The sequence below is a fragment of the Mauremys reevesii genome, linkage group 19, assembly GCF_016161935.1.
Source record: "Mauremys reevesii isolate NIE-2019 linkage group 19, ASM1616193v1, whole genome shotgun sequence".
NCBI classification, from domain to species: domain Eukaryota; kingdom Metazoa; phylum Chordata; order Testudines; family Geoemydidae; genus Mauremys; species Mauremys reevesii.
Window position 1 is genome coordinate 16,269,449 of NC_052641.1, and position 13,684 is coordinate 16,283,132.

Genomic DNA, 13,684 nt, shown 5'->3' on the forward strand with positions numbered 1-13,684 from the left:
ATTGCCTTGGCTAGGGTCAGAGATATACCAGGATATAAGTGTAAAGTAATCTCTGAAAAACAAAAAAAGCGTATCCTATTTTTGTCCTACTTACTATCTCCAATCACTGGAGATTATATTTTGTTCTTTGTAAGCCGTGATGGAAGTTTTATAATCACATTAAAGATGGCTGACAAATAACACAAGACCTAATTGCTTTTGCAAAGTGTTTGTCTATTCAAAAACAAGAAGTTCTGCAAGACACAGAATCCACATTTCTTTTATATCAAGTATCAGAGGGGTAGCCGTGTTAGTCTGGATCTGTAAAAGCAGCAAAGAGTCCTGTGGCACCTTATAGACTAACAGACGTATTGGAGCATGATCTTTCGTGTGTGAATACTCACTTCGTTGGATGCATCTTTTATAGGCATTGAGTAGAAAGTAAATGTTATGGGACTTACCTTCTGAAAAACCTGATAGTTGGATTTGGACCATATATCAACCTGTAGTAAGAAAGAAAAAAGTTATATATTACCACACATGGATTCATAAGAACATTTTATTCGACTAATATTTGTCTTGAAAAATCTATAATCCCCGATTACCAGAAATAAGCAGTCTAAACAAAGAGAAGAGGAACATATTTGTTTCTTAACATTACCTTGGTTTCCAGTGTGCAGGCTGATGGGGATTGCTCAACCTCAACAGAATGTTTTAGGATTTTTCTCTTGCATTCACTCATTGGACTTTACTAGGTTAAATTGAGTTTATGCTACTGAGTTAATTGCTCCACAAAACTAGACTATAAAGCCACTTTGCTGTCCTCTTTTTAATCTGTCAAGACCCACTTAAACTGCCTAAAGGAAATTACCAACTGATAATGGCTAGATGGAGGGCCAGTAAAGACTTCCAATATTTATTTGTATATATCTATAGAGATCTCTTATTTATATTTAAAAGGAGCCAGGGGCATCTGTATTTTGTAATGGGAAATCCCAAAAACAGTTTTAGAATTTGACACCTGGCTAGACACAAGGCCAAATTTTACTTTGCATCCTATCCTTTTTGTGCCACTGAAATGGAGCGATTCTGGTCACAGCTGTCATGCCCCTATGTTCAAGTGATGCAAAACGGATGGAATGCAAGCTAGACTCTGTCCAAAAAAATTTAAAAGATGTACAGTCTTTAGCCAGTTGCTGGGGATTTCCCATTACTAAAACTAGATGGGCTGGCACATAAAATTGACACATTTAGCACTATTAATTGAAGTGAACAGCATATCAGCTGATGTTAATACAGGAAATCGAGTTTTGTGTGGGTCATGCTGAAGATATATTTGAATCCTTGGCACTAAGGATTTAATAAAAGAAAACTTGTCATCTGTGAAATTCCACTGTTACCCTTTAGTATTCAAGTACAGACATTTCACATACAGACACAATTAATTAAATGAGTTATGTTAAATTTTATTGTAGTTTTAATATGGTAGTATGGAACCTTGAGTGTTTTGATGCTAGGCCACTTAATAAATATTGAAAGCAGTTTCCTTTGAAATATTATACTGCCTAACCCTTTCCACTTGTCCTACCGCCCATATGCATAGACAGCTTCCTCTGACTTCAATAACAGTTGTGTGGCTTTAGTTATATACACATAGACACATAAGGGCTGCAGGATCCTGTGGAATACAACAAGAAAAAGAGTAGTGAAGGACCTTTAAAGTGGTGTCTACTAACAATGCTGTTCTAACTTGGTTTTAACCACTATGTGCTCAATCTGACAGTTGAGATATTCATAAAGCCGTTTCCTAAAATGGAAAGTGATATTTTCCACAAATAATGTTTTCTATTATCTCAGTTTCATGACCCAGCATTTCTGAGCTAATTTTACAATAAGAGGAATAAAAGGAGAGACATTTGATAATATTTATTTATACACACACACACGAGACAGACCATTGTAGATTCTCAGCACAACAAAACCCATTTCACGTATGCACATGGAGGGGAGGGATAGCTCAGTGGTTTGAGCATTGGCCTGCTAAACCCAGGGTTGTGAGTTCAATCCTTGAGGGGGCCATTTGGGGAACTGGGGTAAAAATCTGGGGAGATTGGTCCTGCTTTGAGCAGGACGGTGGACTAGATGACCTCCTGAGATCCCTTCCAACCCTAATATTCTATGAAAATGCCTAGAGGTTTTCAGTACTCAAGGGTGGTTTATACACCATGTGAACCAGAAGGATTTTATACAATAAGGTCCACACTTAAAAAAAATAGATCTGTTCTATAAGATTATTTTGCATTTCTACATCACCATTAATCAGTAGATCCCTCAAGTGCTTTACTTGCAGTAGGCACATGACTATCTAAGGTATTATATGAGCCAATTACTGTCGTATCTGAGTGACTTGGTGTCTTTAATATTTTGACCATGTATTTAAAGACTACTCATGGAAGCAAGGCTTGCAAGTTATGCTTAAGCTCAAACAAAAGTTTGATGTGGGAATTAAAGGGTGATGGCCTGTGACGATGAGACAGTCATAAGGTCCCTTCCAGCCTTAAAAAACAAACAAAAAAACGTGTTATCTTCTAGAATTCTCCTATGAAGTGGGTATATATTCCCATTTTACAAATGGGGAAACTGAAGCTCAAAGAAGTTAAAGGACTTGTTCAAGTTCACAGTGCTGCAACAGCTTTCCAAGAGTCCTGACTTTGTACTGTTTTGGCCATTAGACAGTTCTCCCCAACCTTCACACACATCTAAGAAAGGATCTAATGAAATAAAATATTCCTTGTTTTGCAATGAATAAGGCATATGGTGTTTAAGTTTCATTTTATTAAAGCTGTACTATGAAATCTTATAAATGAGTCCCGTTGAACCAATGTGCAACCTCAGAGCCAGCAAGATCCCTAAATTCATTTGTAGGAGATTGTGCTGATCTATGTGAATATTTATCAGCTTCAGCCTGTCTCCATAACAAGGGCATTTCTTCTAATCTTTTGCTGGTCCTGTGTCCACGAGTAAGTGATTCAGCAACCACTGACACAGAACACATTTAGCTGAATTAAGCTAGAACACTGGTCTACGGGAACCAAATAAAATACCCCTTTGTATACCATACTTAGATTTTCAAACTGGTGGGGTTTTTTTGTTAAGCTAGATTTAAGGTTGTGGGTATTGAACCTCTCTCTGGTTTCAATGTATTTTACTTTTCAAGAATATAGGAGCTAAAAACACCAAACAAATAGGAGTTAAGGTTGCACTTCTCAAACAAGGGACTGATTCACACATTTACACAAGCACAGCTGACATGCTAGTGCAATTTTAACACAGCCTTCAGAATATACTGTCTCAGTGGAGGTAGCAAAGATGGCAACTTCCTCCCTCCTTTCCTGACCTCCAGCTTATTTTCTATTACTACAGGGCCTCTTATTAGTCATAATTTCTCATCTGCAAATCTTATCATGGAAATCACACTTATTGAAGAATTCTGCTGCAGAGATACTTCGCTTTCATTTAAAAAAAATCATTTCTAACCTTTAGGCATGGGTAGAAAACATCAAGAAGAAGAAGCAAAAGTAAAATGCTGCAGAGAGTCTGTGCAGTATTTGAAACGATGGCTGTGTGGCCTGATCCATTCACTTCTGTCACAGCCCTGTGGACTCCATGATTCTGCAGCCACAGAAATTGGCATTTTCCCCAAATACTATGGAATTCAGCATTTCTGCCACAGAATTTGCTGTTTTGTTGTAGCTATGTGCCCAGCATTTTGTCTTCTGGCTCCCTGCCCTTCTGGGACCTACATGCAGCTGTGTCTTGCACTCCAACTTTCCCCATAAAGGGGAATTAACTGGATTAAAGTGCATGCTCTTCCATGGAGCCAGGCAGCAGAGAGTAATAGGTGTCAGAGTGGGCATATCCAGCTTGTAGCCAGGAAGTGGAAGGGGCCAAAAGTTTGGGCTGTTGCATGGACAACAGCATACCAGCTAAAACCCAGCGAGCTGGGAAGGTGAAACCGCTGAAGCCAGCTAAAAGCTCCCCACTCCTGAGGACAAATGAGATTCTGAGCTGGATTACTTGGCATTATGGGAGCCAAGAAATGGAGCCAGGACACTTGAAGAGAGTAAGGAAAAACCCATCAGGAAAAATAAGCACTGATTAAAATGAAGAATTTTAGATCAATGAGTTTTTTTCATTTATGAGCCAGAGATGTGTTTGAGTGTGTATGGGTGGAGGATGGGAATTCAGGGTATTTAATGGCAGTAGAATAAACTAATATTGCTGTGGAATTTAAGGGTAGCTATAATTTTTGGTTCCATTGTGCCATGAAGTAAACAGGGCCCTGATTATTAGTTCTCTTGGGTAGCACTTAGATGGCCAAACAGGACTGGAGCCCTGTACAGAGGTAGACATGATACATGCCCCAAAGAACTACCAACCTACAGCCCCAATCCTGCAAAGATTTACGCTTGGGCTTAAATGCATAATGTTAACACTGCATTGGAGTTATTTTTATCACTTAATTATATTATTGTTTATATATTTTAACAGGGTTTTTTTTGTTTTGGTTTGGTTTTTTTACACAGAGGAGAAGTCAGACAATCGAAGTGTTTGGCAACAAATAGGAACAGATCCTATTTATTAAGTTCTGCTAAAGTTTGCATTCTTACATATAAATCAGGTTAGTTTTGTTTGGTCGACCTCCTTCTTTAAAATAAAGTATAGCTATACAATTATTTTGATTTTTTTCTGTTATGGTAATGCCCAAAGGCTCCAATAATGATCAGAACTCCTTAGAAAGGCATGGTCCCAGCTCCACTGAGGTTACAAACTACATTGAAACAAGTCACAATAAGTGAGGGTAGGTCTATGGCAGCATTTCTCAAATGCAGCCACAGCCTCCTGGGCTGTGATGGGGGGAGGGCAAAGTAGATCCCACTCCCTGTTGCTCCTGGATGCTGGGGCCAGCAGCAGGGGTTGGGCCCTGCCCCATCTAGAGTCACCAGGGCACAATGCTGTAGGAGCAGGCAGCCAGTAAGTTCCCCACCTTCCCAGGAGTGCTGGGGCTCAGGCTTTGGGCTTCAGTCCTGGGGTGGCGGGGCAGCAAGCTCTGGCTGCAGGATGTCAGGCTCCAGCCCTGGGCTCTGGCTGCGCAGTGGCAGGCCCCAGGCTCTGGCCACATGGCTTCAGGCTTCGTCCTGGCCCCCATCTCCTGGCAGAGAGTCATAAAAGACGTTCAAGGTCAGGATGTGAAACTAACTTGATTTGGTGGTGGTAGGGGAGTGGGGAATGCATGTGAGAAAGATGACCTTAGCAGCTCCCTTTTGTATAACTGGAGAGAGGCAACACAGGAATAGAAAAAAGCAGTCTTACATTTTAGTAACAAATACGCATGCTTGTAAAGCTAACTCTACAATTTAAGACACACAGAAAATTAATTTAGAGTTTGTTTTCTAGCTATTTTCATCTAACTGAATGTTGGTTGGTTGCAAATCTTGTGTTATAATTGGAAAGCATATTTGTTATTCAGTTTTAATCTCCAATGATGATCATTCTCCAAGCCAAATACATGATCCTTTAAAATTTTTGAATTAAACTGCAAAAATTTCTATTTTAGATGCTGCCTTTGGATGAATTCAACAGGTACAGAATATTCATTATTTGGCATGAATACTCAAAAGCAGCAAAAGTAATGAATGTCTTACAGACCTGATGTTAGCCAAGTTTAAAAAAAACCCGAAACACATGCAGGCATCTTAAATGACTGTCTACTTTTCTCCATGAAAACAGAGGAATAAGGCAGGAGTACTAAAGAATGCATTGTTACAGATCTATTATTCTTCAACTTTTCACTTTCAATCAAGATACACATTTGTATCTAAAAAACTGCTGAAAGCACAATTTCGGGGCATCCTCTGCATCTGAATTAAATTGGGGCTTTTTTTCCCCAGTGCCCCACTCTCCCCACCCGTCCCTAGTATAAGTAACAAGAGACCATTTTCTGAAGGTCGTCTGAACAATTTCAAAGGCGATAACAAATCAAAATGTTCCCTGCATCTAATATCAAACACGGCTGGTGCCAACACTTGTTAGAGAAATCGGATTCAACCCCCCCTTTCACCCAAACACACACACATCCAGCTTTGAAGTGGAAAGAATGCAGGGATCAGAAATTACCCAAGAGACAGTTCTGGCTGTCTTTGAAGCTTTCCTTTGATACTACTATTTCTTTTCCTCTCTACGCTAGGAGGCTAAAAGCTGCCTTTTTTTATTGATATGGGGTAATTAATGAAGCCATAGCATTAACATAACCCAAGTTCCTGAACATGATAATTCAACTGAGACACTTATGTTTCTTTAAGTAAGTCTAACTAATGCAGAATTAGGAATCTGGCTGTGCAGTAATGTTAAATACCCACGCCAAATATGCCATGTCATGGTTCTTCCCCATCTCTGTATTTACAGAAAAGCAGCCTGTCAGCATGCCAAACAAACCTGAAGAGCAGCTCTGTGTAGCTCTAAAGCTTGTCTCTCTCACCAACAGAAGTTGCTCCAATAAACAATATTACTTCACCCACCTTGCCTCACTAAACAAATCTTACTGCAATTTTATTTCTACAGCAGAATTAGGATACTAATGGCTCAGTTCATGAAAGCCTGCCCTCAAGGATGAGCTGCATGGATTTATTTTTTCAGGAACATGGATGGCATTATTAATAATTAAGGCTACGATTTTGTCACAGAGGTTGCAGAAGTCATGGAATCCGTGACTTCCAAAGACCTCCATGACTTCAGCCCTGGCAGCTGGGAACTGCAGGGTCCCATTGCCGCCTTCCCGCAGCAGCATGGAGCTATGAGGTACCCGCACCGCCTGAGGCACCAGGCCATCAAGCTCTGAGCCACCACGGTGGGGCAGGGGGACCCCCCACAGCTCCCTGCCAGGCACCACGGCGGGGCTTGGGAACGAAGGAGCTCTGAGCAACCATGGGTGGTGGGGGCCATGGAGCTTCCAGCCACCCCGCAGCTGTACAGTCCCTTCCCATTTTATCATGGGTATTTTTAGTAAAAGTCAGTGATGGGTCATGGGCTTCCGTGAAATTTTCTTCATTGCCCATGATCTGTCTGTGACTTTTACTAAAAATAACCATGACAAAATCTTAGCCTTACTAATAATTACTTTCCATGTCTGGATTCCAGTGCACTATGAGTATGTCAAAGTTTTAAATTAGGGGAGGCACAATGCCACCACTATAGCTACAGACTAATTAAAATGCATCACTATGCGGTGGATGTAATGGGCCAGCAGTAAAGCAGAGGAGATTGCACAACCATCAGAATACAGCACCTACTCTATGGAAAACACTGACAAATCCCACCTATTGTTTTTCCAAAAAATCCAAGAAAAAGGTGGGCGGTGTATTGTTTGCAATCTGGCAAAAGCAAGTTCGGCAGGTCTTTTGAATGCTTCATAATTAGGGCCCTATTGGAATAGCAAGATTGTCAAAAAAAATTGCAGCTGAGTTGTGGACAAGCCATGGAAAATTGCAGAAAAGTAACAACAGATCTTCTTATTTGAGGTAATAAAGTCCATTATTATTCTTCCACGATCTTCTGCTGTTGGCAGCCCGGGACTCAGAGTGGGGACTCCCGCTGTCAGCCCCGCACATGGCAGGACTCCCGCTGTCAAGGTTTAGGTGGGAGCTTAATATTGCCAAATCCACAATTTCCGCAATATTGCAAGTTAAGTAGGGCCTTATTCATAATTCAAATACAACCAGACCTTTTCAGAAAATTACTGGTTCTTATTTCTTTGCCAGTATGCAGAAATCTTTTTTTTTAAAAAAAATGTCCAATTTCTCCCCATGTTAGGTTAAGACCATCTGCTAGATTTATTTTTTCCTCTTCATTTTGAATACAGTGTTATTTTTTTCACATATGAATAAAAATGATTGACTAATTACATTTGCTGCACTCCAACAGAGTAGAAGCTAGCTATTTGGCAGCTTCCTTACTCAGCTCTGCCAATGTACTTCCATAATGACCTGTAATAACCTGGCTATTCTAATCCCAATTTTTTTCTACAACTACCGATTGTTCCTAACTATGCCAACCCTATGTGGCTCAACAGTGTCCAGGAGAATCCACCAAACTCACTGCATCTATAACTCCTAAACTCTGATCCTTAAAAGTATCAATATTTCCCCCACTCTCATACCAAACTTCTCAGCATTTAATGCAACATTGTTCCTCTCAAAGATCAAAAACCACATAAAACTTATTCATGCCCCGGACACACCTACATTTGCCTTCATGTTTCTCTTCTGATCCACCTTCCCCTCTAACCTCAGATCATCTCCTGGCCCTATCTTCACACTTAAACCTCCAGTTTTGGCCTCCTATTTCTGTCTTGGAACTCTCCAGTGAGGGGGCTCTTCTTACTTCTGATGCCTCTTCTGTCCAAAAACTCTCCCCATCCTTTCCTCCAAGCCACTTCCTGTGCACATTTCACCTTAAACTGTTACTGGATCTGCCCCACTGGAATGTTGGGAAAATTAAGTGAATGATGTTTGTACAGCCATTTAAACACAAAGCACAATGTAACTACTACTATTGTTCTAACTTCTCTTTCCTATTCGGTTTATGCTAAAGACAGAAACACAGGAATTGCCATAGTAGATGAAACCATTGGTCCATTTAGTCAAGAATTTTCTCTCTCAGAGTGATGAATACCAGATGCTTTCAAGAAACATGCAAGATATCATGAAATAGACACCTATGAAATAACCTTCTCATAAGGAAAATTTCTTCCTAACTCCTTTTGCGATCCTAAGAACTGACTCTTAATCTCTCTCTCTCTATAAAAGATGTCTGAAATCTCTCCACAGTTCTCTTAATTTCCTTCTATTCCTCTGTCTCCTTTTTGGTTCAGGCTGGGAGTAGAAGAACTGGAGTTGCAGTAGGCAACTGCTCTAAAATGCTTTACCCACAGTGTCTGTCGCAAGGGAAAAAGAAATGGAATTTACTATAATCACGCCTTCCCAGCAGACACAGTAAGTAAAGAGCATTACTGCATGAGTTCAGCCCTGCTCTTCCTCTCCAATTACCAACATATTTAATTAGGGAAATACAGGTAGCCCACTGCTTGTCAATATGCATTCCAGTTGGGCAAACTAGCAAGCTACATATTTATTCACTCAACATTTTAAAGTCAAAATTGCTGCTGGTTTAACTGGACACAGCTCCGTCAAACTCAAAGGCGTTATGCCTGCTTATACCTGCAAATAATTTGGGCCTTCGGGTTTGGGACTAGTAAAGTCCTAGACTAGCCTGGTGGAATAATGAGCTGACAAGAGAGTGACAAGTTCATACAGTCTCACTGCAGGTGTTGGCAAAGACTGGAAGTGAAGGTGAAATGGTACACTCCTCTCATCAAATTATCAATGCTTTTTAAGAGGAGTAGGATTATCATTTTACTTGCATGCAAGACCAGAGGTTTTATGGTTCTTAAAAGTCTCCTTTTATTCACTAATATCCAAAATATCTCCTGCTCCATGGTGTATCTGATTTAAAACCAGTGCACTGTCAAGCAATTTCTATTCTCCCCACTCCAAAAGGGAGAAAATAGAGCTGTACTTCCCTTTAACAGATAGTTCTTAACCTCTTCTCTGGAAGAGAGGTTCAAACTCAGCCACTGAACTCAAGGGTCAGTACATAACATGCTGCTGTGTGCTAAAACACAGGTTCCTCTTTTGAACGAAAAAAATCTCTCATTATAACATGGCCTATGGGTGCCACATGCTCATCTAGCTATAAAGAACTTTGTATTTTAATGGGATTCATAATAAGGGGAGAAAGCTCCCGAGAGAATGTGAATGACAGAGGTGCTCAGTACTTGTTACTGGAAAGGGTGAGTTGTGGTGGGTGTCTCAGCAAGAGAGCCTATTCCACTCTGAAAAGAGAAAATAAAACTAAGCTGAAAGCTGTCAGATCCCATTAACATCTTTTGATGCTATACAGAGAGCCATATGGAGTGTGTGCAGTCAAAAGAAAGTAGAGGTTCAAGCAGGTTGAATTTTTCATAAAGCAAATCACTCAAGGAAATACAGGTTATACTTTCTTTAACAGCTGCTGTTCAAGATGCATTACCACCAACCAGCAACTTATTGAGGGCTACCAATGATTTTCATAGCAGAGTTTATCAACTTAATATAAAACTAGCCCAAGATTTTCCAGTGGCTCTCAGAGATGAGAAATGTGAACCCTGGGCTATTGATGTGCTGGTACACTGAAAAAATGTTTCCTCAGTAGACACCATTAATGAGGCAACTGTGGTCTAAGGTGATAAATTAGAAATTCAAGCAAGGGCATCAGGGCTTAGAGAAAAATCAGACGCTTGGGTATGAAAAAATCTGAGTGAAGCATGCTAAATTTAAAGCTGAAATGTTTGCAAAACATCAGCCCAGCCTCTTGTGATGGTTTCTTGTTTGCAAACATACTTGTGATGAGACGACTTTTTTGCAGTGTCTCAAAAAACAGGTATCAGGTAAGTATGAAGTTTAGCCCTGCTAGAGATGTGAAAGCCCTACCTTGCCATCTTCAGTGTAGACATTTTCATTATATCCTTTTACTATTGTCCGGTCAATGAAGAGACTCCGCATCACCACGATCACTTTTAGCACTTTTCCTAAGGTAACCTGTCAATAACAAGACAAGGACAAAAACAATGCTGAAAGAGAGCTGGATGAAGTCTGCATTCACGAGGTCATGGAGTTAATTTCAGTTTGCAACATTTTACAGGAAGATGAAAATAAAGATCAAAAATACTGAGTGCATGTGTGAGAAAGAGGCAGATTATAAAATACAGAATAAGTAAATAGTGTAGACCATTTGTGTCTGAAAATGTTTGAGATCATGAAATTCACCTGTACAGATATGACACTGCCAAACAACTCTCTCCTCTTTAAATTAACAAAACCCAATATGTCAAAAATACTGAGCAAATGTGATCGTTTTCAATATATTTTATGCTTCCCAACATAACTGCATGCATAAGAAATAATTTTTAAAAGAATCAGCAGACTTTTCTAATGCTACCCCTGAAATGCATGTTGAGGGTTTAAAGCAAAATATTTTCGCTTTAACAAAAATGGAAAAGGGGGGGGAGGGGGTTCTTTTTTACTGTTAGCAGCAAGACTTTGTATTGCACATTACATGCAATGTGACTTCTCCATGCAATTGTGGCATCGTAAAACATGTACTGGAAAAACGTTCACGCTTTGACATTTTGGGGTTCACCCAGAGCAGTAATGGCTTTGATCACTGTCTGCCTTGAAACTTTGGGTGACTTGTGGCCACTCTCACATTCCTGGAATGTCTCACATTCTGGTACGTGCGGAATGGCGTGGTCTTGTCCCTGCTGGCATGCCCATCCCCCTCCAGGTGAGATCGCATACACTGTGTGTGCAAGGTCATCCTGTAAGGGGGGTGCCATAATGAAGAGTGCACCCCCACCTCTGCTGGCATAGTCTCTCACACACCATGTGTGAGAGGTTATGCTGTCGGGGGTGGAAAGGCATGCTCTTCTTTATGGCTTCCCTCGTCCAGTACCAGACAAAACCATGTCTGGGTTTGTCTCATTACCACATGGGGAACAAAGAACACAAAAAGACTGGTTTATAACCGGACAAATGGCCTCCCTACTGTCAGCAGCCCACAAGCCTTCCTCTGGCTTTGCGCAACCTGGTTCCTCCTTGTAGGCTGACCGTAGTACCTTTCCAGTCTCAAATCTGCCTCCAAAATCATCCTACTGCAGGGACCAGTCCCTCTCACTGGATCCTCGCAGAGAAAGTGTGAGGTTCACCACCTTTATGGAGACAGCAAAACACTTCCAAGCTGTTAGCTTTATAGAAGCACACTCTTTACGGAACTTACGCAACACTGCTGATGTGTTAATAAACTTGCTTTCATTATAAAAGTACTCAGATTAAGTGATACCAAGTAAAAGAGATAAAGGTAAAAATGGCTACAAGCAAATACAAGTGATAAGACACAGCTAAAAGTCAAAAACTCAATCAACCAAGATGCAGTCTTTGTTCAAGATGGTTTCTCTCACCCACGGTCTCCTTTCTGCTTTTACTGGTTGGCCTGGCCAGGACCCATTACATAGATCAAATTGCTTTGTTTTTTGTGTGTCCTAAGGTGAAGGATAAAGATGGAGTATCATTCTGTTCCTTATATCCCCAAAGGGGTTGTTTTTGTCTTACAAGTCAGGAAGGCCTCCGGGAGATTCAGTCTCCTGTCTCTCCCTGGTGCACAGGACCCACGTTAATTCTCTATCGAGTTCAGGATCAGGATAACCCCCTGGTCTAGCTTGATGGCTTTGTTTACTGCTAATATGTAAATTGAGGTAAACCCACTTCTCTTTGTTTAAGAGAGACCTGTTTATCACCTTTACCTAAGCCAGGTTGTCTTGTCTTAAAACGTGTTCTAGTAACATCATACAGAGGGAATTCATAACTTCACATATAACATTAACACATGCATTTTATAGTGATATTAATAACCAGAGTGGTGGTAACTTTTATATGAAACCTTACACACTTACCTTTTGGATAAATACCATGGCAAGAGATTGGGTGAAGTGAGTTAGTTGAGTCGGTCTCAGGAGAGACAGAGTACCTATGCTAGTGGGCAGTAGGGCTCTTAGGGTCATACACATCAAGTACACAAACATGACAAGTGCCCAAAAAAAGGATACTTATTTGGAAAATGGGTCACCCTTTCTATCATACTCAGAGGAGGAGGGCTCCCCAACCAGCAAGCCAGAATATTTAGTCAGATTTTTTGAATATTAACTTGATCCTGCATAAGTACCATGTAGTATGTTAACATTTCATCATAACTTCGACTTAATAAAAAAATTAAATAAAAGAAGGTTAGCTTGATGCCCCTTTGGGGAAAAAATAAAAGGAGTAGGGGAATGAAGCAGTTGCAGGGGGAGATTACAGTTACAAGAATAAAAAAAGTTACAATTTCAATAGTTGTAAAGGGATAGTTACCCCTCTATTTCTAATTTATTCTGTACAGAGTAAACATATAAAAAGTAAAACTAGTGTCAAAGGAAGTCTGTAGGGTCCAGTGGAGCATAAGAACAGAAATAAGCCTTAATTACTGAAAAAATGCAATAATTAAGAAAGCATTTTAATGTAATATCAATTTACTTTTCAAAGATTAGTTTGAGTTTTAAGGTTGTTAAAAGGATGTCTCCCCAACAAGGATTTCTGTCTTTGTGATTAGTTATACAGACAGCATTACATAGTTTTTCTTCAATGGAAAATCATAAAAGTGAGAAAATATCTTTTAGATTATTCAAATTCAACTCCCAGCCAATAGAGAACTATTTCCTACTGTATGGTCTCCAGGACTTTGTCCAGTCTAGATTAAAATGCACCAGAGTGATGGTGCTTCCACCGCTAACCTTGACAGACTATTCCACATTCTAATAAATCTCATTCTCAATAGTTTTTCTGATGTTTTGCCTTTATTCTTCTTTTCATAATTTCAACTCATGGCTCCTAGTTATCATTGTACCACTTTTAGTAATTCTCAGTGCTTGGGGTGAGATTCTCATCCTCACATTGGCCCCTGTAAACAGGGTAAAGTGGCTCTAGGAGGCCTGTATACAGCTGTGACAGGATAAGAGATG

The 13,684-nt window shown here is 40.2% G+C and overlaps 1 protein-coding gene across 5 annotated transcripts in view; it reads right to left on the reverse strand.

Moving 5' to 3' along the window:
- MED27 (mediator complex subunit 27) overlaps window positions 1–13,684 on the reverse strand; it is a 156,027-nt gene that overhangs the window by 16,349 nt on the left and 125,994 nt on the right. For 2 of the 5 annotated variants that reach the window (XM_039506798.1, XM_039506799.1), the window contains exons 5-7: window positions 10,566–10,673; window positions 5,027–5,191; window positions 441–482 (exon numbers count right to left, since the gene is read on the reverse strand). In XM_039506798.1, the coding sequence (XP_039362732.1) occupies window positions 441–482; window positions 5,027–5,191; window positions 10,566–10,673 (315 nt within the window). The remainder of the gene's footprint in view (window positions 1–440; window positions 483–5,026; window positions 5,192–10,565; window positions 10,674–13,684) is intronic. The other 3 variants (XM_039506800.1, XM_039506801.1, XM_039506802.1) reach the window with 2 other exon arrangements.